Source organism: Anticarsia gemmatalis, chromosome 9, assembly GCF_050436995.1.
Source record: "Anticarsia gemmatalis isolate Benzon Research Colony breed Stoneville strain chromosome 9, ilAntGemm2 primary, whole genome shotgun sequence".
In the NCBI taxonomy this organism is placed as follows: domain Eukaryota; kingdom Metazoa; phylum Arthropoda; class Insecta; order Lepidoptera; family Erebidae; genus Anticarsia; species Anticarsia gemmatalis.
The window spans coordinates 428,173-455,229 of record NC_134753.1 but is presented as its reverse complement, the minus strand read 5'-3'; the positions used below and the strand labels follow the sequence as shown (position 1 = coordinate 455,229).

Sequence of the window (27,057 nt, the reverse complement as noted above, 5' to 3'; positions counted from 1 at the left end):
TGTTTTCCAGAGTATGACATAATATCATGTCCTGGCAACCCGCCTGGCTTCGCTCGCTTCAAATTTTACATTTAACCCTTCCTCGAGAATCACTCTATGTATTGATGATGAAACCGCATGAGAATCCGTCTATTTTCAGTTTAGCGCAAAGAGACAAACGCGTCGAAAGACTTTAAAATGCTATTTCAGCGTCTCCAAACTTAAAAAGAGATATTACTATTTCCCACATAACATAAAACTATAATAAAAGAAAGTTGTTCTCATTGAAACACAATAATTCATAAAGTGTTATTAGTTAAACCGCACCGTATCGGAACGAGCCAAAGCGATCAGAAATATTACATCGATACGATGACGGGCCCGTGTTTGTATATCGATTAATTAATAAATCGAATACCGAATCGAGATCTCGAGATGCATCGTACACGCCGCCTCTAATTGAGTCAAGCCGGCACAAGAGATAATAAAATATTACCATTTAGAAATTCAAATTCCGAAAACAACAGATCGAGCCAAACTCGATCTTATGTTGCTGAACGTAAGGTTCTAATGTCATTTTGACAGTTGATAGTCAGTGTTGTCAGCGTAGTAAAAAATGAAAAAAGCGTTCACTAAATGCCGAGCATTTACCTGTCATATTATTAAAAAAAGTCGGATAGTGTATGGGAATCGATACGTTTTTGATTAATGGCCGCTAAACTAGATTACGTTGTTGAAAAACATTCACGTTGATGGATTGTGTTGTTGATGGTTTTTTGCGAAACATTAAAGATGTGGTTTTGTAAAAAAAGCAGGTGGCGGAGATATGAAACGAATAAATATATGAGAGAATGAATTGGTATGCTGCATTAGTTTAAAGTACTTAGTAGTAGTATAATTATAGTAAAAGCCTGTCGTGAAAATATGAAGAATACCAAATCCCTATAGTACAGAAATTGGTGTTAAATCTAGATTTAGGGCACTAATCTTTTCAAAAATTAACTCATATAGTGCAAAATTAGAGCTTGCTCGCGAACGGAGACGCGAGTGTCAGTATGTTTAATTAGGTTTTATAACAAACGCAAAACATTTTTTGCAAGCGAAAACCAATCGCGTCACACCCTCATCTTTTACACAATTTCAATAGAATACAGAGATTACTTTAACATTTTAACAAAAGCCATTAAAAATACTATGAATGTTGTTAGCTAATAGTAACCCTAAACCGCTCTGGGGTTCAAAAGGCCCCGACAATGCAACATTAGCGAATTAACCCTGTTCGAGTCACCTGTGCAGTGTTCTCACAGCGACGCCTACGCGCGGCATTCTTGTCAAGTTATCTTAGAAACGCGATATATTCCATACAATGGAGTCAATCCGCAAATCCTTTGATCTAAAGAACAGTTCAATGGATCTTTTAAAAACTTCACTCACTGTTTCTTTGCAGTGTTTTGTTACATTTTCCCTTGTATGGGAACTTGCGAAAAACTAACATGTCAGCTGGTTTGCCCGCATGTTACATTTTGTATAATAGATACAGGTGATCTCTTTTTGCAAAATACTATTGTACGTATACGAAATATAGTCTTACTATGCGTACTGCTCGGGAGGCGAAGAATTTTACAAATGCAACGGACTTTTACAATCAAACCTTAAATAACAGGACCACACATTTTTGTTCCGTTTAAGCGAAACCTGTAGTTTCCCTCCAAATTCGCACTAAAACTGTCATCACCAAACGAAGCGTTATACAAAATAGAAGAATTTACAAAAACAAAAAAAACATACCTGCAATTACAAACATCCCATTAAATAAATCTTCATTGAATTACATTAAAAGGCGTGCGAGCCGAAAGCTAATACAGGGCCTTTAAGACCCCCGAGCTCAATTTAAAGCAGGCTTTGTGCGTAGCAGGCGTCGGGTTACTCACGTATACAGTTTCGCGATACAAGCAAAAGGATTAAATATAGTTGTGGAGGTGTTAACTGCTGTAACCCTATACGGGGTTATTTGCGCCGGCGAGCACTGCAGGGTTAAAGACTAATGCTTGAGGTCTGCGGACATTAATTGGGGCCACATGGGTTTATTATTTTTCAAGTGTTTAAGTTTGTACACTGTTTTTGTAGAGTCCTGTTTCATCGTCTGGTTAACTTTCGGTTAGCTTTTCAAGTGAAAACCTTACAGATGTTTTTGTGCATTTGCTATCACTTTATCTGCAAAGGTTTTTAGTATACTTTAAATGAAATGATCATGACAGTTGTGCTCACCGATTGGTAAACGATCTGTGGGTTAAGCAACCGTTAGCGCGGTCAATCTATAGATGGGTGACCGCATAGTGGTATTTGAACTGAGCGTCTCCGTGCTTCGAAAGGTCTTTGGGGCGGCTTGAACCACTTTGACTAACCCTACGATAGATAGATATAATGAAATTATATTTGAATGGTCGTAACACAATACTTCTTATATAAGTGTTCGATGTTTTGTTGGACCCGAGGCACCACTTCAATGAAATTTCGAAGTTGTGATGTGTTTATTAGATAGTTTAGATACACACCCCAACACTTGACTGTATCTTGTGCTGTGGTTAAAGTCATCACGCCGCTATCATTGAGTCAGGAGGTCGTGGTTTCGATTCCCACCCGGAACAAGTATTTGTGCGATCCACAAATAATTGTTTCGGGTCTGGATGTAGTTTGTGTCCGTTGTTTGTATGTTTGTAGTGTTCCCGCGACACAAGAGCAATTCTTAGTGCGGAAGTTGTCTTTTTAATCAAAATAATAATCGTAACGACAGTTCTTTAAACATTGTTGGTTGTCGTAAAAAACTATGCTCGCAAATTAGTTTAAGTCTAAGGCGCCCATAGCCAGTTGCGCTCACCGGTCGGTAAACGATCTGTGGGTTAAGCAAACCTTGGCGCGGTCATTCCATAGATGGGTGACCGCATAGTGGTATTTGAACTGGGCGTCTCCGTGCTTCGGAGGGCACGTAAAAAGTCGGTCCCGGTTGTTGTCTACTAAGATAACAGTCGTTAAGCCACATCAAAGGCCTCTCGAGCGGCTTGAACAACTTTGACACTAGGTTGACCACTAACCATACGATAAACAAACAACAGTTTAAGTCTTCGTTTCTTAAGCTTAACTCGGTCGAGCAGTTTAGTGTTTATACATGACAGCCAAAAAGAGTAATTTTCACATTTATATAATAGGTGAAGATAAAGATTTGTATTATTTCACAATATTTACTACGATTTACGTACGATGCGCAATGATTACTAATCTCTACTATCTATTCAGATAAAATAACAATTACATAACAAATTGTCTCATCATACTCGTTTAAAACTTTACAATTTTAATATTGTCGTTATTTTGAAAACGGACATTTTAGTTTTTATTTTATTAAGGATGTGCTATATCTAGATAATTTTATTACCTCTGTGTTGTCACTGCAATTGCGTAGAGGTCTCGGGTTCGAATCCTGGGTCGCACGAAAATGTTGTTATTGAGTTAAGAATTTCTCAATGATTGGCCAGAGTTAGAAAGTTTTGGTCGTAAGCCGTTGGTCCTGCGTCTGACCTCTTACTGTCGGTTACCCGTCCCACCGGTCTATGACACTGAGGGAATGTACATGAATCCATTTCTGTTAATTTTACATCCTAGTACAGCAGTTGGAGGAGGACTGCCTCGCGGATCAATCTCTGAGGTTAAGCTACGCTTGCCGAAGTTGTTCTGTGGACGGGTGACCATCTTAAACGTGTCGAGTTCCTTCGTGTTTCGGAAGGCACGTTAAATTGTACCTGTATATTGTGCACAAACTCGCGACATTAAAAACAAAGGCCTGCACGATCAATATCGTTTAAGCTCATATAAAGAAAACGCTATTGAATAGATAAACAACCGCTAACTGTACTCAGAACCGGGCATATATCAGTCAGTCAGCTTTGTGTTATATTTATTTGTCATACTAATATTATAAATGCGAAAGTAACTCTGTCTGTCTGTTACTCAATCACGAGTAAACAACTGAACCAATTTGCATGACATTTGGTGTGGAGATGTTTTGATACCCAAGAAAGGACATAAGCTACTTTTTACCCCGAGAAAATGACGCATTCTCATGGGAGAATTCAGGTGTCGGTAGAAGTCGCGGGTAAAAGCTAGTATTTATAAAAAATGTTTTTGGTGGGATATATTAGATTCGCCGTGTACCACAATAATCTACATATTATTAAATCAGGTCGTCGATGCGCGTGAGTGGTACATGAAAACTGTTTTACCATCACAAGGGGCCGCCAGCTGCCTAATTCACTCACACTTCGCTGAGTTCACATCAAAATTCGATTAAAACCTTCAAGCGAGGTCTTAATCTTCAACTTAATCGTGAGATCTGCTCTCATCTCATTGAACTCACCGTCCGGATGTTGAATTGATCAAATATTTCTAACCATTTTTGTAACTTTGTTTTTTTTGAAAATACAACTCCCGCAATAAGAAGAGTTACACCTGTGTCGCGGAGACTTTTAAAAATATACAAAGAATGGACACTAATTAAGACCAGACCCGAAACAATCATTTGTGGATCGCACAAATAATTGTTCCGCGTGGGAATCGAACCCACGACACACACCCACACCCACGGCATGGTGACCAAAACCACTGCGCCACGGAGGCAGTCATTGAAGTCACCGTCCGTGTGTTGAAGGAATGGGTCAAATATTTCTAACTCTTTTTATAACTTTGTCTCTCTCTGTTATATCAGAAGAAGTAGGCAGTGTATATAAATATGTTATAGACAAGATTTCACCATTTTGCAAACATTAGTGCCAAGATATAGGCCTCCACGAGAATTATTAAATAATTTTATTTATTAATTAAATTATTTAAGAACATACTACTTTAAACATTATAAAAAAGGGACAAAAGTTGACTGAATTAATAATTATTATTTATTCAGGCGCTAAAATATTGCAAGGTCTAGTAACGTGTAACAGTAGTATAAGTAATATCTATGTTTGTATATATGTACTTATCACTACACAGCATAAAGCAAAGTCGCTTCCCGCGTCTGTCTCTATGTCTGTATGTATAATGTATATATGTATGCTTCGATCTTTAAAATTACGCAACGGATTTTGATGCGGTTTTTAATAAATAGGGTGATTCAAGAGTAAGATTTATGTGTAAAAGTTGTAAAGGTTTTTTTGTCAAATAATTGTTTAAATCGAGCGAAGCCCGGCGGGCTGATGGTTGAGTATATTTAAGCAAAATCATTGACAATGCAAACCTATAAAAACTCTTGCAAAGTAAATAAAAACAAATGGCCGTTTCAATATCTTCTTCACTCTTCAGGCAAGCATTTCATCGATAACTAAATACAATAGCCAGTGATAATCTTTCGCCAATCAACTCTATAGAAAAACAAATGTTGTTCCTTCATAATACGGTTCATTTTCCAATAAACAAAACAAGCGCACGGTCCACGAAATGTTTCTAATAATTAGTTATCATTGATCATCGGAGCTAAACCACATTAATAAAGATATTAAATGCCTTCTTTATACAGTCACGAACGCATTTTAAGCTTTATGAACTAAAGAATAAGGTAGTAAATCGTTTGGGGTTTTTGTTAAAAGCGGTAAGTTCAAAGCTAAAGGTATCTGTCATGTGGCACGGGCAAAACCAATCAAGTGACACCCAGCACCACAGAGTAAAAAAATAATGTTTGGTTACTTTTTTTGTCTGTAAATAGCCGGGTATAGGTAGATCAAGATAGCTAATTTGTTTGTTTTATAGACCGGTGCGTCTGTCGGTCGGTAGTGTGTACAACTTCTGATCGCTAGGCCTCGGGTCGATTCCAGGTTCGCGTGAAGCGCTGTTGGTCTTTTCTAATGTTAGTCTTATGCAAAATGGGCAAGCCAATTGCTATTTTACATCTTAGCAAACTCTGTGTTTTTGAGAAATATTCTTATGTGAACATATATGCGTGCTATTATTTGCTACTTATGTAAATGAGTCACACCAATGATTTTTGTTATGAGCATATTTAAAAACTAGGTACTTCAAGGATAAAAAATCTGTATTTATTTCTTTCGTATCTTCAAAAATGACCGAGATATTAAACGTCAAAGTTGGCCTTCGCGCCAAACTCCGGCGAAGCGGCCGCACGGACGTGTGACGTCATCTCGCGACACTGCTATTTCGTCAGTACTTGCCGATACCTACATAGGCTCGTTGCGCTCTCGCGGTTTCGCTTTAAATAATTTGTTTTGCTTATAGTGGATAAACAAAATGGTTAGAAAATATTGTATTGTTCCTATGTGTACTAACTCCAGTGAAAAAACACCCCAAAAATTGTTTTTTTCTGTACCATGTAGGTAAATTGTTTTATATTTTTGCAAAAGACACCTAATCTAAAACTTAAAGGCCGGTTCAGATACTGTCAAGCGCAAATGTTAAATAGAAGTTTATTGCCTTTTGAACACTTCCTCAAGATCAAGATGCCATATCATGTTCATACCTACCTAGCAATGAACTTCTACTAAACAGTTGATACTATTTAATGAGCAGTTCAATGACCTCACAGGCGGCGGCGAGCCGAGCGCGGCGGTTGAGTTGGCGTTGGTTTTTTGTTTTGAAAAAAGAACCCATGTTTATTAAATCTAATAATATCAAAATTAAAATGTTAGTTTAATTAAAAGTTCTCATTACACACCCAATCATATAAGACTACCTACAGGGTAGATTCATGCGTTCATATGATAGCCATCAACCTGACTAAAGTCAGAGGCAGGGGTGACAATTTTTTTTTAATAATATTATTTTAAAACTAGGTTTTCCAAATTTACACTTGGTAGGTACGTAACACTCATTATTTGTAATGCCAGTTGTAACAAACTTTCAATTTTATTGTTAACTACACACAAAAATATTATTAGTAGTATACGAGTTCAACTTTCTTTACCTGGGTTTAGCTGATGATTGTGTGCATGGCGATCGAGATCGAGGATATCTTAGTGGAGGCTTATTTTACAAAAAACACGATGATTAAATTTATAACACATACACATACACAGACTCTTTAAATATTAAATGCAAATCACTTTTTAAATCAAAACTCCGCATCACCCGCAGTCGAACAAGCGTGTCTGTCGCGACGTGACGTCAGCGCATAGCGCGCGAAGCAACGCAAATTTTAAAAAGCAGTGAAACTTTATAACGCTGTAACTTCGGTAATTTTGATCCGATTTTGATAAAACAAGAACTATTATTATCAGCATAAGTACACAAATTAAATGCAGTATGTTTAATAGTCATATTTTGATGTGCTGGTGTGACTCATTGGTTGAACGACTGACACGGAGGCTTTCGCATTTACATATTATAATAACAACGTGTGTGGATACCTGTCTGAGTCCACCACGCTGGCCAAATGCGGGTTAGGGACTTTGCATACCTTCACGATCTGTTCTAAAGAATTCTCAGGCATGCAAGGTTGCATCACGATGTTCTGCTTCACCGTCGGAACAAGTGATAATTATTTCTAATACACACATAATTCGGAAAAGTCATTTGAGTGTTCCGAACTCTCGACCATTGACGTGGGGGGCGCAACTTAAACCATTCGACTATCACTGCATCTATCCTAATATTATAAAGCTGAAGAGTTTGTATGTTTGTTTGAACGCACTAATCTCAGGAACTACGGCTCCGATTTGAAATAATATTCTTTCAGTGTTAGATAGCCCATTTATCGAGGAAGGTTATAGGCTATGACCAATAATAGGAGCAGAGTACCAGTAAAAAGTGGTGCGAATTGAATTTTTTTTGCTTTTGGTTAACCTATTTATTGAGGAAGGCTATAGGCTATATAACATCACGCTACAACCAGTAGGAGCCGAGTATCAACGACAAATGTTACAAAAAAACGGGGAACATTTTGACCCATTCTTTCCCATGTGACGCAAGCGAAGTTGCACGAGTCAGCTAGTCATTATATAAATATTGAAATGTATATAGCAGGATTATTAGAGAAAGGTCAATACAAATCTATATACTTACATAGGTAGGTAAGTATTCAGTGAATACACCGAAGACTGGCTTAGCTGTCAGTACTATGTTATCATATTTATTTAATATATAATTCTTCTGTAAGTGCGTATGTCACTGAACTTCTCTTAAACGACTGGACCGATTTTGATGAAATTTTTTGTGTGTGTTCAAGGGGATCTGAGAATGGTTTAGATTATTAAAAAAAGATTAAAATTTTCAAATTAAAGACGTGTAGACAGGACAACGTCTGTCGGGTCCGCTAGTTTAATATATAATTCTTCTGTGAGTGTGTATGTCACTGAACTTCTCTTAAACGACTGGACCGATTTTGATGAAATTTTTTGTGTGTGTTCAAGGGGATCTGAGAATGGTTTAGATTCACAATTTTGTCCGCTGGACAATGTTTTATTATTTAATTTTTATGGCAAAACAACGTTTGTGGGGCAGCTAGTACTTATTTATTACCTTTGCAATCAATCAGCACACAACTACATATAAGTAACTAATCAGGCGCATAATAGAAACACATTGTACACTGATTGTAAAAAATAAAAAACAATATTTTAGGTTGTTCTGTGGATGGGTCACCATAATATATACCGAGCTCCTTCCAAACAAACTCTTCAATTTTATAATATTTGTTTAGATATTATAAGATACTACCACAGAATAAGTAATAGTACTACCGTACAGAAGGTCCACTTCCGAACAAAAGTGAAGTTTAGGCATAAAAAATTACCTACACTAACGACTGCCACACGAAATTGAAACTTATCGCGCTGCGCGAGCGTTCATAGTCCATTGGGTATCGCCGCGCGTCTCCGGTTTCACCGCCGGAACACAGGGTTATCACTAGTCGATATAAATATTAAAATAAATCAATAAAGAGAACAGTGTGTACCTATGCAAATACAATACTTCAAAACATGTTAATCTGTTCCTAATAGTGTCTGAAAAACCCATTAACCATTATAAAATAAAATTATAATTGTATTGCTGTCTGGCCATTAAATAAATATAGGTAGCTTTACTAACACGCAACATAACTTTACTATAGGTAAAATCAAACAAGCGAATAGAACGAACGATTGGCCGCCGCCACTTTTTTAATAGGTATTCCGTGGATTGCGCCGACGATATTAAAAAATGATATTTATATATTTATTATATTATTATGATATTTTCGATTCCGTATTGTCTTTGTTCACACATAAACACTACAGTATCTTTTAGCTTTTTTAATTCAAATTCAAATTCAAATTCAAATTCAAATTATTTATTGCTTACTAAGTTATATATGTATACAAAAGGATCTTATATTAGGGTAGTGACAAACTTAGTAGCCTTTTTCAGGCATTGCAATTTTTACAGGGTAGAGTAAGGTAAGTTATTTAAATTTTAACATTATGTCTAGTTTCTAGCTTCTATATAATATACACATTATTCTAAATTTATATTGCTTAAATATTATAATTGCAATTTTCATATTTTCTTATTCCTATTTCAAATTCAAATTATTTACTTAGTTATATATACAAAATGATCTTATATTAGGGTAGTGACAAACTTAGTAGCCTTTTTTAGCCATTTTTGTTGTTTAGTTGTCATTTTTTTTATTTAAACAGAAAACAGATTAAGAAAATAGATAAGTGTAGCTAGCACTAAATCGCGCGACGCGGTCAGCGAGCGCGCCAAGTGGCAACCTACTGAGATAGGCCGCATATGCGGCCCGGCGGCCGATCATACCTACTCTGCGGAGTGGAACCCCCCTGATACTACTCTACATTAAACCCTTATAATAGTTCAATAATTATTATGATTATTCTTCTTTCTTCTTATCGTATGGTTAGTGGTCTACCTAGTGTCAAAGTTGTTCAAGCCGCCCGAAAGCCTATAACGTGGCTTAACGACTGTTATCTTGATCGACAACAACCGGGACCGACTTTTACGTGCCCTCCGAAGCACGGGGACGCCCCGGTCAAATATCATTATGCGGTCACCCATCAATGGAATGACCGCGCCAAGGTTTGCTTAACCCACAGATCGTTTACCGAACGGTGAGCGCAACTGGCTGTGGGCGCTTTCATTATGGTTATTAATAAAACGTAAGGTTTTTCTGGAGGTTGTGGTGCTGCCGCATCGATCGCAATTCGTCTTGTTTATTTATCGGATGTAGTTATTAGTCGAACCCGTTTTAACGATGACGGCTGTGATTGATGCTTGCTCTTACCCGGGACTAACAACTCTCGGCTACTTTATTCAATTCATTGTCTACTATCAAATTATATGCACTTTTACTGGAATAATTAGACCTAAATGAGGAATTAAATTATTTTCAAGAACTTTTTGTCATGGACAGCTTCTCAATTAGTCTGTATGTTTTTTTCTAATACTGATAGAAAAATAGTTTCAATATAGTTCGATTTTAACTACAAACTACTACCGACAACCGACGTTGTATAAAGATACTAATCAGCGCCTCTAGCGAGTGCCGTCTTAATTAATTTTACAATACATTAAAGTTTCCAACTTTTGTTACTCGACAGTTGCTACCCTTTAATATCTTAAGGTCTAAAGGCGTTCTTTTTTAAACTTTTAATAGTTTTCTAAACGAACTGCACGCATCTTCACTTCGCTAAACATACGTGGACGCACGGTGGGAGATCGAGAATGATTTCACGGCGATCCTAACTAAAGTCATTTGAAAAACAGAAAACATTCGGTTACTATGGTATAAATTATGGTATTAATAATAAAATCGATACAAAAATGATAATAACATTAAAATCAATACTTAATAATATAAACCTATGTAGGTAACAGATCTTAAACGTTCTTAAAGTAATGCCATCTCAGATAAAGTCCACTGTCAGTTGACATGTGACGCTTTGACATAAGCGTGTGGTGGTGTGGCGGCTGAACTACAAGTCACTAGTCTCAGTCACCTCGAAAGCGTGCTGCTGTTGAGCCAAGAGTGCAGCCGCGGCACTGCGCGCCGGCGGCCCCGCCGCGGACGAGGGTAGAGGCTCGCGCGGCGCAGGCAGCGCGGCGCGGAGCTTCGGCCAGAACCAGGGGTCGCCCCAGCGCAAATAACTGTTAGTGGTGAGGTAGCGACGCAAATCGTCGTCCATTGTCAGTGTCTTGGGATCGGCCAACAGTACAATCACCAAACGGGGCTCGGCCGAGCGCATAGCCTCCGCGTGCGCCTCGCGGAACTCCGCGCGAGCCCACGCCGAGTTCAAGAAGTGCTCCGACACCACCGCTATAGTGCGGCGCGAGCTTCGAACCGACTCCGAGATAAGATGCGGAATCCAGCCGCCCGGCACCCAGTCGCGGCTGTGCACGCACACGCGGTATGGCCGCGCGCCGCTCTCTAACTGCTCCATGATGTCATGCACCAGCTCCACGTCGTTGTGTGAGAATGAAATGAACGCATCGTAAGGGCGGTCGTCGGGACTCTCGGCGGGACGAGACAAGCACCCGAGTCCCCGCAGCACGGCCACGAGCTCCACGCGCCACGCTATACCGACGGCTAACGCAGCGATCGCCACGAGCAGAACAGACAGTAGCCCTGGCAAAATAATGTTCATCGGATAGTTTTCATCACACTCATCGGGTTGAAAAATCGCAGCTCCACCCAAACACGTCATGTTCTGAAAGTCTGCGAAGCTGGCTTGATGCATAATCAGAGCCCTAATTGAGCTCGCAGCGGTACAGTCACAAACTAGCGGGTTACCACTGAGCAGGACTCGACTCTTGTTTGTTTTGAGTGATGTCACTGTGGCGACGTCCAGCCGCGACACGTTGTTATCTCGCAAGTCCAACTCCTGAAAAATATGATACATACATTGTATGATTGCTTCGTATCGCCGATTATGCTAGGTGCTTAAAGTAATTCAAAACTCAGCTACGATCTTCAAATATTTTACGATATTCAAGAAGAAAATAATATTTAAATACAAGTGAGCACGAACCAGCAAATTGGGTGGTAATTTGTCGGAGACGGTTGCAATGTTGTTGTGCGCGAGGCGCAGCTGCCACAGCACGGCGGGCGAGGCGGGCAGGCTGGGTACCGCGGTGAGGTTGGCATGCTCGCACGTCACCCGCAGCACGCGCGCTGGCTGCTCCATGAGGTCGCGCCCCTCGCAGCGGCACGGCTGCGGGACTGGGCACTCATCGTGTGAAGCAGCGCACATGAGCTCTTCAGGCGGAACCAACCTGACCGGTACTCTAGACTCGCACTTCCAATCATGGTACCCCCCGAGAAGGGTGGGGCAATCCCGCATTGCACGCGCTCCCCACTGCATGTGGCAGTCACAGCGAAGCCTCGAGAATAGTCTTATTTTATATTGTAATGTGAATGAGCCTCCTGGGTCGCAGTAGTGTTGGCGCAACTTGAGCAAGGAGTGGTAGTCTTGGCGGTCGAAAGCGAGCTGCGTCACCTCGTTGCCCTCCATATAGATATGTATGTCATTAGCAGCAGCTCTTATCACGTCGTCATACTAATAAACATAACGTACAATTAATCAATACATTTTTTCCCTTTTACTGACTTATTAATCTTATGTTATTTTTATTTAAAAATGAATGGTTTTAAAAATGAAAATCCTGTGTTTATTATATTATTATCTTCTACTATTAAATAACAAACGTTAAAAAGTTATGATGTGTTTGTTCTTCTTGAAATATATACTATTTATAATTACATGACAAAAAATCATAATAACCACACCACGTCGTGCGGCGTGGACAATGAACAGCCCACTACTAGTTTTATAACTTAAAAAAATATTAGAAAAGAAACATTCTGAATATTTTCTAGTTAACAATTAAGATATTAACTTTTTATTTAATTGTTGAAGTAAAATTATAATATATTGTGGTATAAATTGACACCTCCCACGCAAGTGCTCGCAGGTTCGAATCCGAGGCAACACACCAATGACTTTTGGAAGTTATGTGTGTAGGTATTAGAAATAATTATCACTTGCTCCAACGGTGAAGGAAAACATCTTGAGGAAACCTTACATGCCTAAAATTTTTTTAATACATTTATTGAGGGCATACAAAGTCCCCAACCCGCACTTGGCCAGCGTGGTGGACTCAAGGCCTAACCCTACCTCGTTTGGGAGGAGACCCTTGCCCTGAAATGGGACAGTAATGGCTTATAGAAAAAAAAATAGTTACCGTGAGTTTTGTTATGTGGTTATTGGCGAGGTTAAGTTGACCCGATTTATTTAGTAATGAGAACCAGAATTGACAGATATGCGTTGCGCCCACTTTCCGGAGAATGAGCTCGTTTAACCTCAAATGTACGAATGACGCTGTAATAAAAAGTGCTAATTATAATAAGGTAAATAAAGGGTTTCTTTACTACTGGCTGGGACGTTAAGTTAGACGGAAACGACAAAATTTAAAAGTTCTGCGACTAGAGCGAACACTGGCGGGTACTGTGCTACGTAAATCAAAATCAAATCATTTATTAGTTCAGGTCAAATGCTGAAACTTATGACAGTCAAAATGATACAAAGAGTGAATTTACCGCCAGTTCGGAAGGTAGGGCCAATGAGAAGAGTTGGCCAGAAACTCCTGGCCATTCTTTTTAATCACCAAATGATTTTACAATATTTCTATTAGGTATAAATAATTGATGATGTAAGGAGCTGCTAACAACACTACCGATCACACATAATGCACACACAATAAACAAAGATAGAGTATTAGAAGTAATTATAACATGTAACTTACATATTTTGTGAGTGTTGTTAGATTCAGGGCACAAGTGGTCTGGGTGCGCGTTGTCATCGACATACAACACCTTCAGAGTAAATGATACTGTATCCTTAAGCACTTGCCCAGACAATTTATTTTCGGACAGATCCAGCGTTGTCACTTTAGTTTTAATGAATAGTAAACTGCAATAAATGTTGTTGTGAAAAATACATGTTATTATTATATCAACGGTGTGTTCTATCCTCGGTGGACCCACCACGGTGACAGGGTACATTAAATCTAGCTTTCTATATTCACTTGCTGTCGTAACTCGGTAGAAGATTAACAGAGCAATATTAGACTCTGCGTGTGTGCACTAATCTCCGACTGTATTTCCAAGTATGTCCGAGTTGTCAGCCAAATGCCATTAAAAGATAGACCTTTAAGAGAGTTTCTTCCATGCCAATATGGACGTGACGAAGTTTGTCGTAGCACACTAAATAAAGCCTACGCGAACGAAGTAACGGGCATCGGATAGATTTGTATAAAGAAAACATTTACCTTGGCAATTGAATTAGTTGATTTCCTACGAGTGAGATACGGTCGAGATTGGGCGTATCGCTGAACAGTCCCGCCGGCAGGTGCTGCAGAGGACTGCCCGTGAGCGTCATGCGTCGCAGCGAGCCCGCGCTGCGCAGCACGTCGCCGGGCAGCGTGACCAACGCCCTCATACCTTCCAGCGACAGCAGCTCAAGTCTACTGCACCGCGCGACCCAGCCACTCGGCAACGCTTTCACCGCCGCGCCATCAATATCCAGACTAACCAGCGCCGAGCAGCCTTCCCACGGCTGTGGCGTGATCTCAGCCCAATGGACAAGGCGCACTTCCTCCAGCGTCTCTGGTAGCCGCGGGTCGAGCCACACGTTGAGCGCTTCTAGTTGAAGTTGGTGTAAGTGCCCTCCCGCCTCAATGCTAATATTGTAATCGCTGTTTCGGATGTTTAGCGCCGTAAGATTTGTCAGTCTCGTTAGTTCGGCGCGAGAAATGGACGTGATATTCGTGAACTGTAATTCCAGCTGTTTCACCCAGTTGGGTACATATTCAATGAAAATTTGACCCGCGTCAAACAATTTCAAATAGTCCAGGTGAGGCGTAGCATGAAACGTATCGGGAGCGATGAGTAGGTCACACCTTTCAAATCCGATAAATGTCAGGGTCTCAAGGCCGACGAGGTGGTGACGGGTTAATTCCCCCGTCGCACCTTGAAGACTGAGACCCTTAACAGAGCGACTCACATTCAATGCCTGCAGTATGTCTGAGTACGGGTGCGTGGGTATCCCACCACAACCTAAGCTAAAGCTCGAGAATACCTGTTCCTCCGGGAAGCTTGGCAGGGCGGTCGCGTCGGGTGGTTTGTCGTGACACCAAATATCTAACAAATTCATCATAGTATTTCTCCTTGCGAAGATCTCGAAGATATCACCTGAATGAAAGGGAAGACTTAAATTTCTTAAAGAAATACATTTTCACGTTGTTTATTTCTTTCAAGTGCAATAAAAACGTTTGAGAGAAAATTATTTTTTTGGTATTGAACTGTACTTTCTAATAAAAAATGTTTTTAATTATTTAAAACAAAAAATTACGTGCCACATGCACAAGAAAACTTTACGAAAATATGAAAATAAATGTGAACTTAATGCACCCGGTTTAGTACTGAGTATCATATCTCCGAGGCGATAAGTCCTTTATTAAGTTGAATGGTACCATCGCTTGGGCAGCAGGCCCAACCAGGTGCACTATCGTCTGGACAACCATCTGCCTAACACCCTGTATAACGATAGGACAAATAGTTGAGAGGCTACCCGGCACAGGCTGAGAACGTTTACAGCATCATCTTTTTAAAACTTAAGATCCTCTAGTTACAACTACTACTTGTCTATCAGTTTTTTTTCCTCAGCCTGTTTAAGTGTCACTCTTCCCTTCCAAATCCCACTATCGGTGACAAGATCAGACCAGTCCATTTCAAATGCGTCCAGGTCACCCCTTTAAGTCTATCAGTTAAGATTTTGTAAAAAATGTACTTACCATTTGAAAGCACAGTAACTTTATCCTCACTGAATTCTTTAATCGAGCACCTGGAGCCAGCGGCGGCAGGGCACACGGGTGGCACTTGAAACCCTCGCACATAATGCCCGCCATGCAAGTACCAAGCATATGCAGCACACAGCAGGAACGTGCGCCAGCCCCGAGCACTCATGCTGACACCACACCCTCGTTACCAAACAAACATCTATGGAAGAAAAAAACTCATGAAAAATGTTAAACAATCTCTTCTTTAATGAATAATAGAATACGGGAATTAACGGGAACACGCATTTTACCTTAAAATGCCTAACGTTTCGGCGAAGTATGCACTCGCCGTGGTGGCAGGTTGACCGGAGCAGTGATCGAAAAAAATCTCTTCTTTATCGTATGATTATTGGTCAACCCAGTGTTAAAGTTGTTCAAGCCCGGGGCCCATTGACGTGGCTTGACGATGGTTATCGTAGTAGATACATGGACGCCCAGTTCAATTACCACTAATCCATCTAAGGAATGGCCGCGCTAAGACTAGCTTGACCAGGGTTGGATTTTGTACTATAATTATAGTATTTATACTATAATTTCGCCCTTTGTACTATATACTATCCACATCTAAGGATAGTACGGTAAAATACTATAATTTTAAGTTAGTGAATTTTTCCGAATTTTAGTTTTATTTGATATAAATATTTCGATTGTGCGTGTATCCGACCGAATTCTGATCACAATTAGGTACAAAATTAAAATAAAAAAAACATAGGTAGACTAATATTCTTATAAAATAACCAAAAATCATTGCGATAGCATTTACCGTCCAAAAAAAAATTGCAACACTTTTCATTCACACTGTGAAATTAGTTTGTTTTACACATTTTTTGTATCGCATTTTAAAAAGGCTTGCTTTTGTGTATAATGCTGAAACACAATTGTTGATTTTAATGACTACATAATAAGGTAAATTCAAAATAATGAAAGTGTACTATAATTTTTTCGTAAATACTATCCTTTTCATTTTTCTGTACTATCTTTTTCAACGTACCTAAATCCAACCCTGAGCTTGACCCACAGATCGTTTACCTACCGGTGAGCGCAACTGGCTATGGGCACCTCAACAATTCAACTTGAGTTGAATGTATATAACGATAATTACAGTTAAGTAACTCTTTATCACAAGCTCCATACGGGTGGCGATACACAGAGCGACTGGACAAATAATATCAAGGACTGCTACAGGATACGATGGTCATATTTGAAGTAAATAATGTCAACGTTACCTACGGCACTTTTCCTGTTTTAACTGAAATATTTCAGTTGTAATGCGAGGAACAATATGAATTAAACTTGTCACTGTTAATTTAAAAGACAGCTCCACATGGTTCCGCTTATGATTTTTTTTACATTTCCTTTGCAACTTATGCTTTTGTCATCATAGATCGTCGAGTCGTTTTTTAGCGATTAGTTTATGTTTATACTGGCTAACGCGGTAAACGTTGTTCTGCCATATAATTAAAAAACAATGTGTCTGACACCCTTTATTACTTGGGTTAGATAGCCGATCCTCAGGCTTACTGAATATGCATATAAAATTGGTAGAAAATCATTATAACACGAGAATTTTATAAATAAGATATTAAACTTGTGATTTGACTTTACCACTGCGGCGCGAGGTATGTTAGCAAACGTATATACGTATACAATTGATGATTCTTCTTCATCTTATCGTATGGTTAGTGGTCAACCTAGTGTCAAAGTTGTTCAAGCCGCTCGAAGGCCTTTGACGTGGCTCAACGACTGTTATCTTAATTGACAACAACCGGGACCGACATTTTACGTGCCCCTCTGAAGCACGGAGACGCTCTGTTCAAATACCACTATGCGATCACCCATCTATGGAATGACCGCCCCAAGGTTTGCTTAACCCACAGATCGTTTACCGACCGGTGAGCGGCACTCGCTACGGGCGCCTCCTTTTTCTTTCTCCTCTAATTGATGGTTATGAGGTTCGATTATCGGGTCGGCTTAAGTGCTGTACAAGCATTGTAAACAGAAAAACCACAACTGCGTCCATCTTCGGGTAAAGCAGGCGTCATTTTATCTATGTACTAGCTTTTGCCCGCGACTTCGTCCGCATGGTTTGTGACTTAGGACAGACTTTTCTTACAAACTTTCATCCTCAATTTTATCCCCTTGGAGGTTGAATTGACCGAAGTCCTTTCTTAGCGGATGACGTCATAGCATCTACCTGCATGCCAAATTTTAGCCCGCACTGTCCAGTGGTTTGGGCTGTGCGTTGATAGATCAATATGTCAGTCAGTCACCTTTGACTTATATACCCTTTGACATGTATATTTAGATAGATTTTGTCCTATATAATACAGTGCTAAGGAACACTACGGCCGAGTGTCCAACTCGCACTTGCCCATATTTTTATAATTATGATAACGTTCTTTTTGGTGTTATTTTAACTAGTACTATTGTACTAATTGCGGAAAAACATGTGACTATTGGTCATTGATTAATATTATATAATTATAATCAGTCGATATCACTTAATTAAAAACGGAAAATAAGGAAATTATAACATTTTAATAAAGTCGAAAATGGCTTGCTTCTATTTGTACAAAATTAGACAACTATTCGAGTTGCAAACAGACTAACTATCGAATAATTTATTTAAAAAAAAATATTTACTTATATCCATCTTCCCAATTGAATGATAAAGGAATCAATTGCTTAGCCCAACTTGGGATCTGAACCCCAGACTTGTGCGCGCTGTCGCATACTCAAGACTGCGCCACAGAGGCAGTCAATAGCAAAATTAATTAATATCGTATGGTTAAATATCACTATATAAGTTAAATCTTTACTTTTTATGATCTTCGATGGTCGTTAGTCGTTACAGTTAATTTTTAAAATATTCTTAGCTAATCTAAATCCTCTTCAATAACCTAATTTTTATGTTATCTATGTGTTAGATAAAATACTTAATTGTTACATAACTTTCACGAAAATTCATAAAATAATACAAACAAAAATCGAATTAACAAACAACTCAAGTTAATTAAAAATATTTTGAATTAATCACACAAATTAGCATGTATACCTTACTGCTTACCTACTGCGGTCACGCCGTGAACATAGGGTTATTAACATGTCAACTGGTAACATAATAAAGTTTATATAAATGTAAATGTGTGTGGTTGTTAGCGAAAGGTTGAGCGCCCCTGCCGCGGCGACTACAAAGCCGGGCGGCTCCGTCAGCATTTTGACATCGTTTGATATGTACCGACAAATAATAACAGAATTATTATACACTAGTTGTTTGACTGCAACCCGATGGCGGTGAATATCATTATTAACCGACTCCGAAAAAGACGAGTTCTATGCTTGGTTACTTTAATAAACTGAAACTAGTGACACTAAAATAATTTTATAACGAACTTTTAAATAGTCAGACTTTCAAGCGTCTGACAGCTGATCACAACAGCTATCAAAGATCTTTGGAAATTACGTCGAGTATCGAGAGTTTGACATTTAAAATGTACTGCCAAAATAGTTCTTACGCAACCCGGTAGAGGCGCTAAACAGATTTTCGTGTAAAATTATTCGTGTAGGCAGAGTCAAAGTAAGTCCCATGTAATAGAAAGTGAGCAATGGCAATCCATACTATTATTATAAATGCGAAAGTAACTCTGTCTGTCTGTCTGTCTGCTACTCAATCACGCCTAAACTACTGAACCAATTTGCATGAAATTTGGTATGGAGATATTTCGATACCCGAGAATATAGGCTATATATCATCACTCTACGACCAAAAGGAGCAGAGTACCAGTAATTAATATTACAAAAACGGGGAAAAATTTCACCCATTCTCTCTTATTGGACGCAAGCGAAGTTGCGCGGGTCAGCTAGTAGGATATATATTATTTAATATCTATTTAAAATATTTCAACCCCTTTTTAGTTGCTTTAGGATAGTTCTTGCAAATATATAAGTCTGTCTATTTATCTCTACGCTAAATTCCATGAAATTCTGTTCAGAATCGAACTGCGCTAATAAACTTTAATATTTACAATTATATAATGAGTGCAAGAATAATATTCAAATAGGTAATTAATTATTAATTAAAATCAGTTCGTTTCGCAGTATCCTTATGAGAGCATAACAAGTTTATTTTTGGTACTTACCGGAGCATTACTAATCACTTATAACTAATTAATTGTAACCTGTAGCTATCGGAAATTAGTTCATGGCTAAGTAAGAAAACCGCGGAACGATCTTTGAGGTTAAGTTACCTTATGGCACATTATTGTGTGTCTCGCTTAGCTCGATTCTCTACTACTATCGACTACCGGCTAGCTAATTTGAGGCGCCCATAGCCAGTCGCGCTCACCGTTTGGTGAACGATCTGTGGGTTAAGCAAACCTTGGCGCGGTCATTCCATAGATGGGTGACCGCATAGTGTTATATGAGCCGGGCGTCTCCGTGCTTCGGATGGCACGTAAAAAGTCGGTCCCGGTTTTTGTCAATTAAGATAACAGCCGTTAAGCCACGTCAAAGGCCTTCCTGCGGCTTGAATAACTTTGACACTAGGTTGACCACTAACCATACGATGAGAGAGAGAGAGAGATCGAGAAATTATACGAAATTCTGTTAAGCGCCTCTACCGGGCTCCGTAAGAACTATTTTGGCAGTACATTTTAAACGTCAAACTCTCGATACTCGACACCGACTGTAGAGAATTGCGCCTCTGAAGTGTAACTAGAGGTATTGCGTTTATATATGAAATATACTCACATTTTGCCATTTACAGTGTTAGCCATATGTAATAGTCTATATTTACTAGTAGCAGATAAGAATCTATACTAATATTATAAAGCTGAAGACTTTGTTTGTTTGTTTGTTTGAACGCGTTAATCTCAGGAACTACTTTTCCGATTAGAAAAATTCTTTTAGTGATAGATAGATCATTTATTGAGGAAGGCTATAGGTTATATATCATCACGCTACGACCAATAGGAGCAGAGTAACAGCAAAAAGTGTTACAAAAACGGGGAAAATTCTGACTCATTCTCACTTGTGACGCAAGGGAAGTTGCGCGGGTCAGCTAGTAAACTAATAAAAGTAAATTTAACCCGTTAATGTCCCACTGCTGGGCAATGGTTTCCTCTCGTATTGAGGGACGTGTTAGGCCTTGAGTCCACCACGCTGGCCTACTGCGGGTTGGGGACTTTGTATACCCTCAAGAACTGTTCTAAAGAACTTTCAGGCATACAAGGTTGTAGCCCGCAAGTTGGTATTTCTAATACACAAATAAATTCGAAAAGTCATTGGTGTGTTGTCTCGGGTTCGAACCTGCAAACACTAGCGTGGGAGGTATCAATTTATACCTACGACTCGGCTATCACTGTATACATATATAAGAATAATCTAATTAAAAAGATCAATAGCATTTTGCCGGGGAAAACCGGGGAACCGAACCTTAGGCCGTGAAATCAGCAGACGTACACACAACTTTTTTCAAGTCTGTCAAAACATATGATGTCCCGCATACTCTCCCCTAACACTAGTTATTAGTGAATGTTGATCAGATAAAGCAATGTTCACGCCTACGCACTAATGGGCTGGGCAGTTGTCTCTCTAAATTGTAATTCGTTTTAATTTTGATGGTGTGCTCCCTTCAGTTCAAAGATTCGACCATTTGCATAGGGAGCGAATGCTTAGGCCTCTAACCTATTTACTATTAGCTTGTGCCCGCGGCTTCGCTCGCGTGGAACTCGGTCAACCACGTTAAATTTGTAAAAGATCATTTTGTATGTATAATCTACTTAATGCAGCAAATGTATTGATTTTGATAAATATACTAGATTTTTTCCGAATAAAAAAAACAACGCCCGCCCTAAGAATTGCTCTTGTGTCGCGGGACTTTTACAAACATACAAACAACCGACACAAATCACAACCAGACCCGAAACAATTATTTTTGGATAGCACAAATAATTGCTCCGTGTGGGAATCGAACCCACGACCTCCCGATGCAGTGGTATCGGCGTGGTGACCTAAACCACTGCGCCACGGAGGCAGTCAAAGTCTTGGTCCTTTTCAATTTAGAACATTTTCTCTTAGTAGCCCGGAGTTTAGTAACGTGCCCTTTAAATAGTAATAAATATATAATGTCAGGCCTAGTATCGCCGAAGGTGATCATGAAATACACCCACGTTTCGCCATTAACAATGTTAATCTATACTAATATAATTTGTTTTTTTAATTGTTTGTTTGATTGTTTATTTGTTTGTTTGTTTGAACGCGCTAATCTCAGGAACTACTGGTCCGATTTCTAAATTCTTTCAGTGTTAGATAGTCCATTTATCGTGGAAGGCTATAGGCTATATATCATCCCACGAAGACCAACAGGAGCAGAGTAGCAATAGAAAATATAACAAAAACGGGGGAAATCTTGACCCATTCTCTCTTATGTGACGCAAGCGGTGAAGTTGCGCGGGACAGCTAGTCCCATAATAAATATAATAGGGGGCGAGCCGATTGTCACATTGTTAAACGGACTACTATTGATGAAAGATCAATAGCACCTTGTCGAATCGAACCTGGGACCTCGCCTTCAATAGTCACATACACTACCGGCTACACCACAGGGGCAGTTTACTTACTACTTACATTTATTCATAGAACAAAGATAAGATAGTAAAGTTATGTCTGTTCCGGTATATGTTGATTGATAGTCGGGCGGACCCGGGGCGCGTCCTTATGCATCAAACACTCGCAGGGTGCATAAGTGTGACCATACGTTTTAAAAATAACATCTTTATAAGGACGAGCTATCTATTCCTTTATAAAGACTAGCTATGCCCTCGGCTTTATTCGCGAGAATCGTCCATTTCTTCCATTTCAAAGTAACCCCGTTTTACTGATAACAAGTAAATCACTATAATTTAAAGAAGGAAACAATGTACGGCGTAGTTGCTATTAAATAGTTGTAAATCCTACTAATATTAGAAATGCGAAAGTTTAGTATGTATGGATGTTTGTTACTCTTTCACGCAAATACTACTGAATCGATTACGATGAAATTTGGTATATACGTAGCTGAAGACTCAGAATAACACATAGGCTTTTAATCCCGGAGTTCCCGAGGGATTAGGATTTACACGGGAAAGGTTTGCACGCGGACGAAGTCGCAGGCTGCCTTTAGTTAGTTATAATTCTACATCCTGCAATATTCTCGGCTAATTGATCAATTTACTGGTATCTTAGTCATTTGTTTCGACACATGAACAGGAAACTTTGTAACGTAGGTATCCTAATTTACCTTAATTAAACATAACAAACGGAAAATGTTTCGAATTTATGTTCTTATCAATAAAAAAATTACTAGATTTATAAGTACAGTTGTAGGCGAAATACAGTCCCCAGCCGAGTGCCGTCGTGCACTCAGCTGCTCTTTACAACAGTCGTTTTTTCTATACAAGTTTACCTTCTCCTTACATTAAAAGCCATCATTATTTACTTGAAAAATGGTAGATATTTTCAACCCTCGGGGTGGAATTCACAAACTATCCTCTCTTACCCCCGGTTTCTGAGTACATTTAGCGGTAGTTTATCTATTCAATTGCGTTTTTTTTTGTATGAGTTTTAACACTATTGAATAGACAAACTGCCGCTAAATGTACTTCAGAAACAGGGGGCTAGTGGTCTCCTACACTCTCCAAGGAAAATAAATACCAAATGTATAATAGAATACGGGAATTAACGCGAACACGCGTCGCACCACTCGCCGTGGTCGCAGGCTGACCACGGCGAGTGCAACCTGCGCCGAAACGTTAGGCATTTTAAGGTAAAACGCGTGTTCGCGTTAATTCCCGTATTCTATTATACATTAAACATGCAACGCGAGAGTTTAAAAGTTATGAATAAATACCAAATTTCAGCTTTCAGCGTTCAGTAGTTTCGGCTATGCGCTGTCTGTCAGTCAGTCACTCAGTATCGAAGAGATACATACATATATCACAATATTATTATTAAATACATTTAACCCGTTACTGTCCCACTGTTGACCAAGTTCTACCCTCGGAAAGAAAAAGTTAAGCCTTGTTTCCACTACAATGGCTAAATAATAATATGAAATAATTATAAGCAAGAAATATCCTCAAAGTCCTCGATATAACGTCACCCCTATAATAAAAATATGATAATATAATAAAGTTACAACACCCCATATAATGACCACGATGGGGTGCACTGATAAATAAAGTAAGACTATCGTCCTACTAACCTTATGGGCGCAGTCGGTAGCGTATAACGACTTCCAGTTCGAGTCCCCGGTCTGGCTAAGCGCTAATGCTAGAGCCTTCGTGGCGCAGTAGTTAAGTGGGTCGTTACTCCACTACCATAGCATCAGGAGGTTCGATTCCCACATGGGACAATTATGCGATCCACAAATATATGTTTCGGGTCTGGTTGTACTTTGTGTCCGTTGTTTGTATGTTTATAAAAGTCCCCGCGACACAAGAGTAATTCTTAGCGCGGGAGGAATTTTTAAGTACATTTTGAATGTCAAATCCTCAATACCTAAGTACGTTATGTTAATATGTCTCCTTTTATTAACAATGCGTTTTATTGCCCATTAAAATAGTCGGAACTAAATATCGTGCTCGTAAAAATAAATTTGTTGATAACTTAAAAAGTATCTCGGGTGTACGATGGTTTCCTTTTTGCGTTTGGGAATTTGTTAGACTATTGGATGACCCGCGCTTCGCTCGCGTGTGTAGGAATAACTTAAAATTCTGATTAAAGAAAGGAATTAAGCATACATACAAAATAAAATAAAATAATAATACGGTGAATAAAATACCCACATTTCGTTATTAACAATTTTAATCCCATGTAATTGGGGGCGAACTTATTGTCATTTACCGAGCACATTACCAAACTCCGGGCTACTCTAGGTTTTAAGTGTTTTCATACTACACTTCTCGGTAAGACTGGTTGTCAGACTTTCAAGCTTCTGACTGCTAGTAAAGACTGTCCAAGATCTTCGAAATTGACAGCCGCGGGACCCACAATTCAATGTGCCTTCGAAAATATGGAGGAACTCGTTATGCATTACTTAGCCACCCATCTACAGAACAACATCGGCAAGCGTGGCTTAACCTCAGAGATCGATCTGTGCGGCTGTTGTTCCTTAGCCACGAGCTCCTCAATTGTCGTTATATCAATGTGAAAATAAAACCAAGTAAAGAGCGGGGTACGAGGGAGCCGCTCTAAATAATCTCAATAAACAAAGTACCGTCTGCAGATTGCGATGCGCAGGCGACGCGTGCCGACCCCCGCCTCTCAGGGGTCCACAACTAGCTTTTGAAAACATCTGCTTTATTATATTATTAACTTTAGCCGCCTTTACTCACACACTCTATCGCACGTTCGAAGGAGCGTACAGGATTACGCGCGGGAGAGCAGCGCGGTCTTCGCTCGCGATTTTCTTCGCGGGCGCGGACAGATGAGCGCGGCGCGTGGTCTTTCCTTTCTCATTACACACGCGCTCTTTCACGTGTTATTGTTGTTTCATGCGTCATGCGTTACAGAGTGTGTTAAAGGGGGCTATTATCGCGATTGAAAATTAAAGCCTATGATATATTATTACATTTCTTGAAGGCATACAAAGGCCCCAAGCCGCTCACAGTGTAGTGGGCTCAAGGCCTAACCGCTCCCTCGTACGAGAGGAAAGCCAGACACAGCAGTGGGACAGTAAAAAAATGTTTATATATTATTATAGGCGATACATAAAACTCTTCCGCTACGAGTGATATTTGGCGTGAGGTGAAAAACTTATCAACGAAAGATCAGTATTTAAAAATTTTTAAAACGGAAACTCAAGTCCACGCAGACGAAGTCGCGTGACTACGCGAACCTACTCTAATAACCAAGTAGTACTGCATAAAAACATAAAATTTTTCAAAAATGTTGAGCACCACGCCTTTGGTATCGGCGTCCGCGCTCCAATTGCACCAGATTATTCAATCAAGCGCTTTCTCCAGCTGGTGACCTCACGCCCTCGCCCGTTTCATCAAACAGCTGAACACATACACTTGTTTGTACTCATATCAACAGTTATGGAAGTCCCTTTACATCCAAAAAACTCATTTACAAACGTTTAGGTCGAAATTTAACTGCACATCCATTGCCCGATAGCCGATAGTAGGATCATAGCTAATAGAAACTCTAGATAGTATTTACCAACTTACTCATAGGACAGGACTATTTCACTTTTATGAAAGCGACTGGCAAATAAAACCACAATACTTGTATAGAATGATTGTAATTGTATACAATGTTTATTACCCATTTACGTAAAGCTTATTTCCAACGATTTAATACCATTAAAATTACATAAACAGACCTATTTGGATTGGAAATATCTACCTTTTTCTGCATCTCATTTGACAGTAATTTTTATCAACAAACGATTCTATATCCCCGTCCGAAGTGAGCACTTTCCTAGGAAGACGAATACAAGGCAGCCTCTCAACCGGGATGCTCTCTCTGATGAAAGGTTTCCTAATAATTCTGGATGGACCCATGATACGTCTTACAGGCGCACAGTGGTGCTTCTCCAAGAAATACTCCCTGTCGTTATTTTTTTTACAATGAGCGTGATACTTAGAATCCGATCTGTGAGCGTGGGGGATGTGAGAGTACGAGTCGTGGAATTTATTCCTGATGTTGAGTCCGCTGCAGTCAGGTATCGGCACAGAGACCTGGATGCCGCGCGGACGCGTAGCTCTTGCTTGAGGACACACTGGAATGTCTCGAGGACACGTTGCCATGTCTCGATGGCACATGGGTATTTCTTGAGGACACATAGGCATGCCTTGAGGGCATACTGACACGCCTTGAGGACACATGGTCACTCCTTGGGGGCATCCAGACATGCCTTGAGGACACATGGACACTCCTTGGGGGCATCCAGACATGCCTTGAGGACACATGGTCACTCCTTGGGGGCATCCAGACATGCCTTGAGGACACATGGGCATTCCTTGAGGGCACACAGGGACCCTCACGATGTTGTGTGGACACACGGGCAGCTGACTCACTATATCATCACTGATCCCTTCATTATAAATATTAGTTACCTTCGGATTTGACATCTTATACATAATATCCCTGGATAAACGTTTTTCCAATTTGAAAAAGCATCTCCCAGGCTTTGATTCTGGG

General features: G+C 39.6%; 1 protein-coding gene across 4 annotated transcripts in view; it reads right to left on the bottom strand.

The window, feature by feature from the left end:
- Positions 1-10,752: 10,752 nt before the first annotated feature.
- The window catches only part of LOC142975546 (uncharacterized), a 47,955-nt gene continuing 31,650 nt past the window's right edge, over positions 10,753-27,057 (bottom strand). For 2 of the 4 annotated variants that reach the window (XM_076118465.1, XM_076118467.1), the window contains exons 2-7: positions 15,826-16,030; positions 14,302-15,223; positions 13,777-13,943; positions 13,216-13,352; positions 12,003-12,530; positions 10,753-11,855 (exon numbers count right to left, since the gene is read on the bottom strand). In XM_076118465.1, the coding sequence (XP_075974580.1) occupies positions 10,950-11,855; positions 12,003-12,530; positions 13,216-13,352; positions 13,777-13,943; positions 14,302-15,223; positions 15,826-15,997 (2,832 nt within the window). In that variant the 5' untranslated portion in view covers positions 15,998-16,030 and the 3' untranslated portion in view covers positions 10,753-10,949. Of the gene's footprint in view, positions 11,856-12,002; positions 12,531-13,215; positions 13,353-13,776; positions 13,944-14,301; positions 15,224-15,825; positions 16,031-16,121; positions 16,356-16,903; positions 17,012-27,057 lie in introns of those variants that run through there. The other 2 variants (XM_076118468.1, XM_076118466.1) reach the window with 2 other exon arrangements.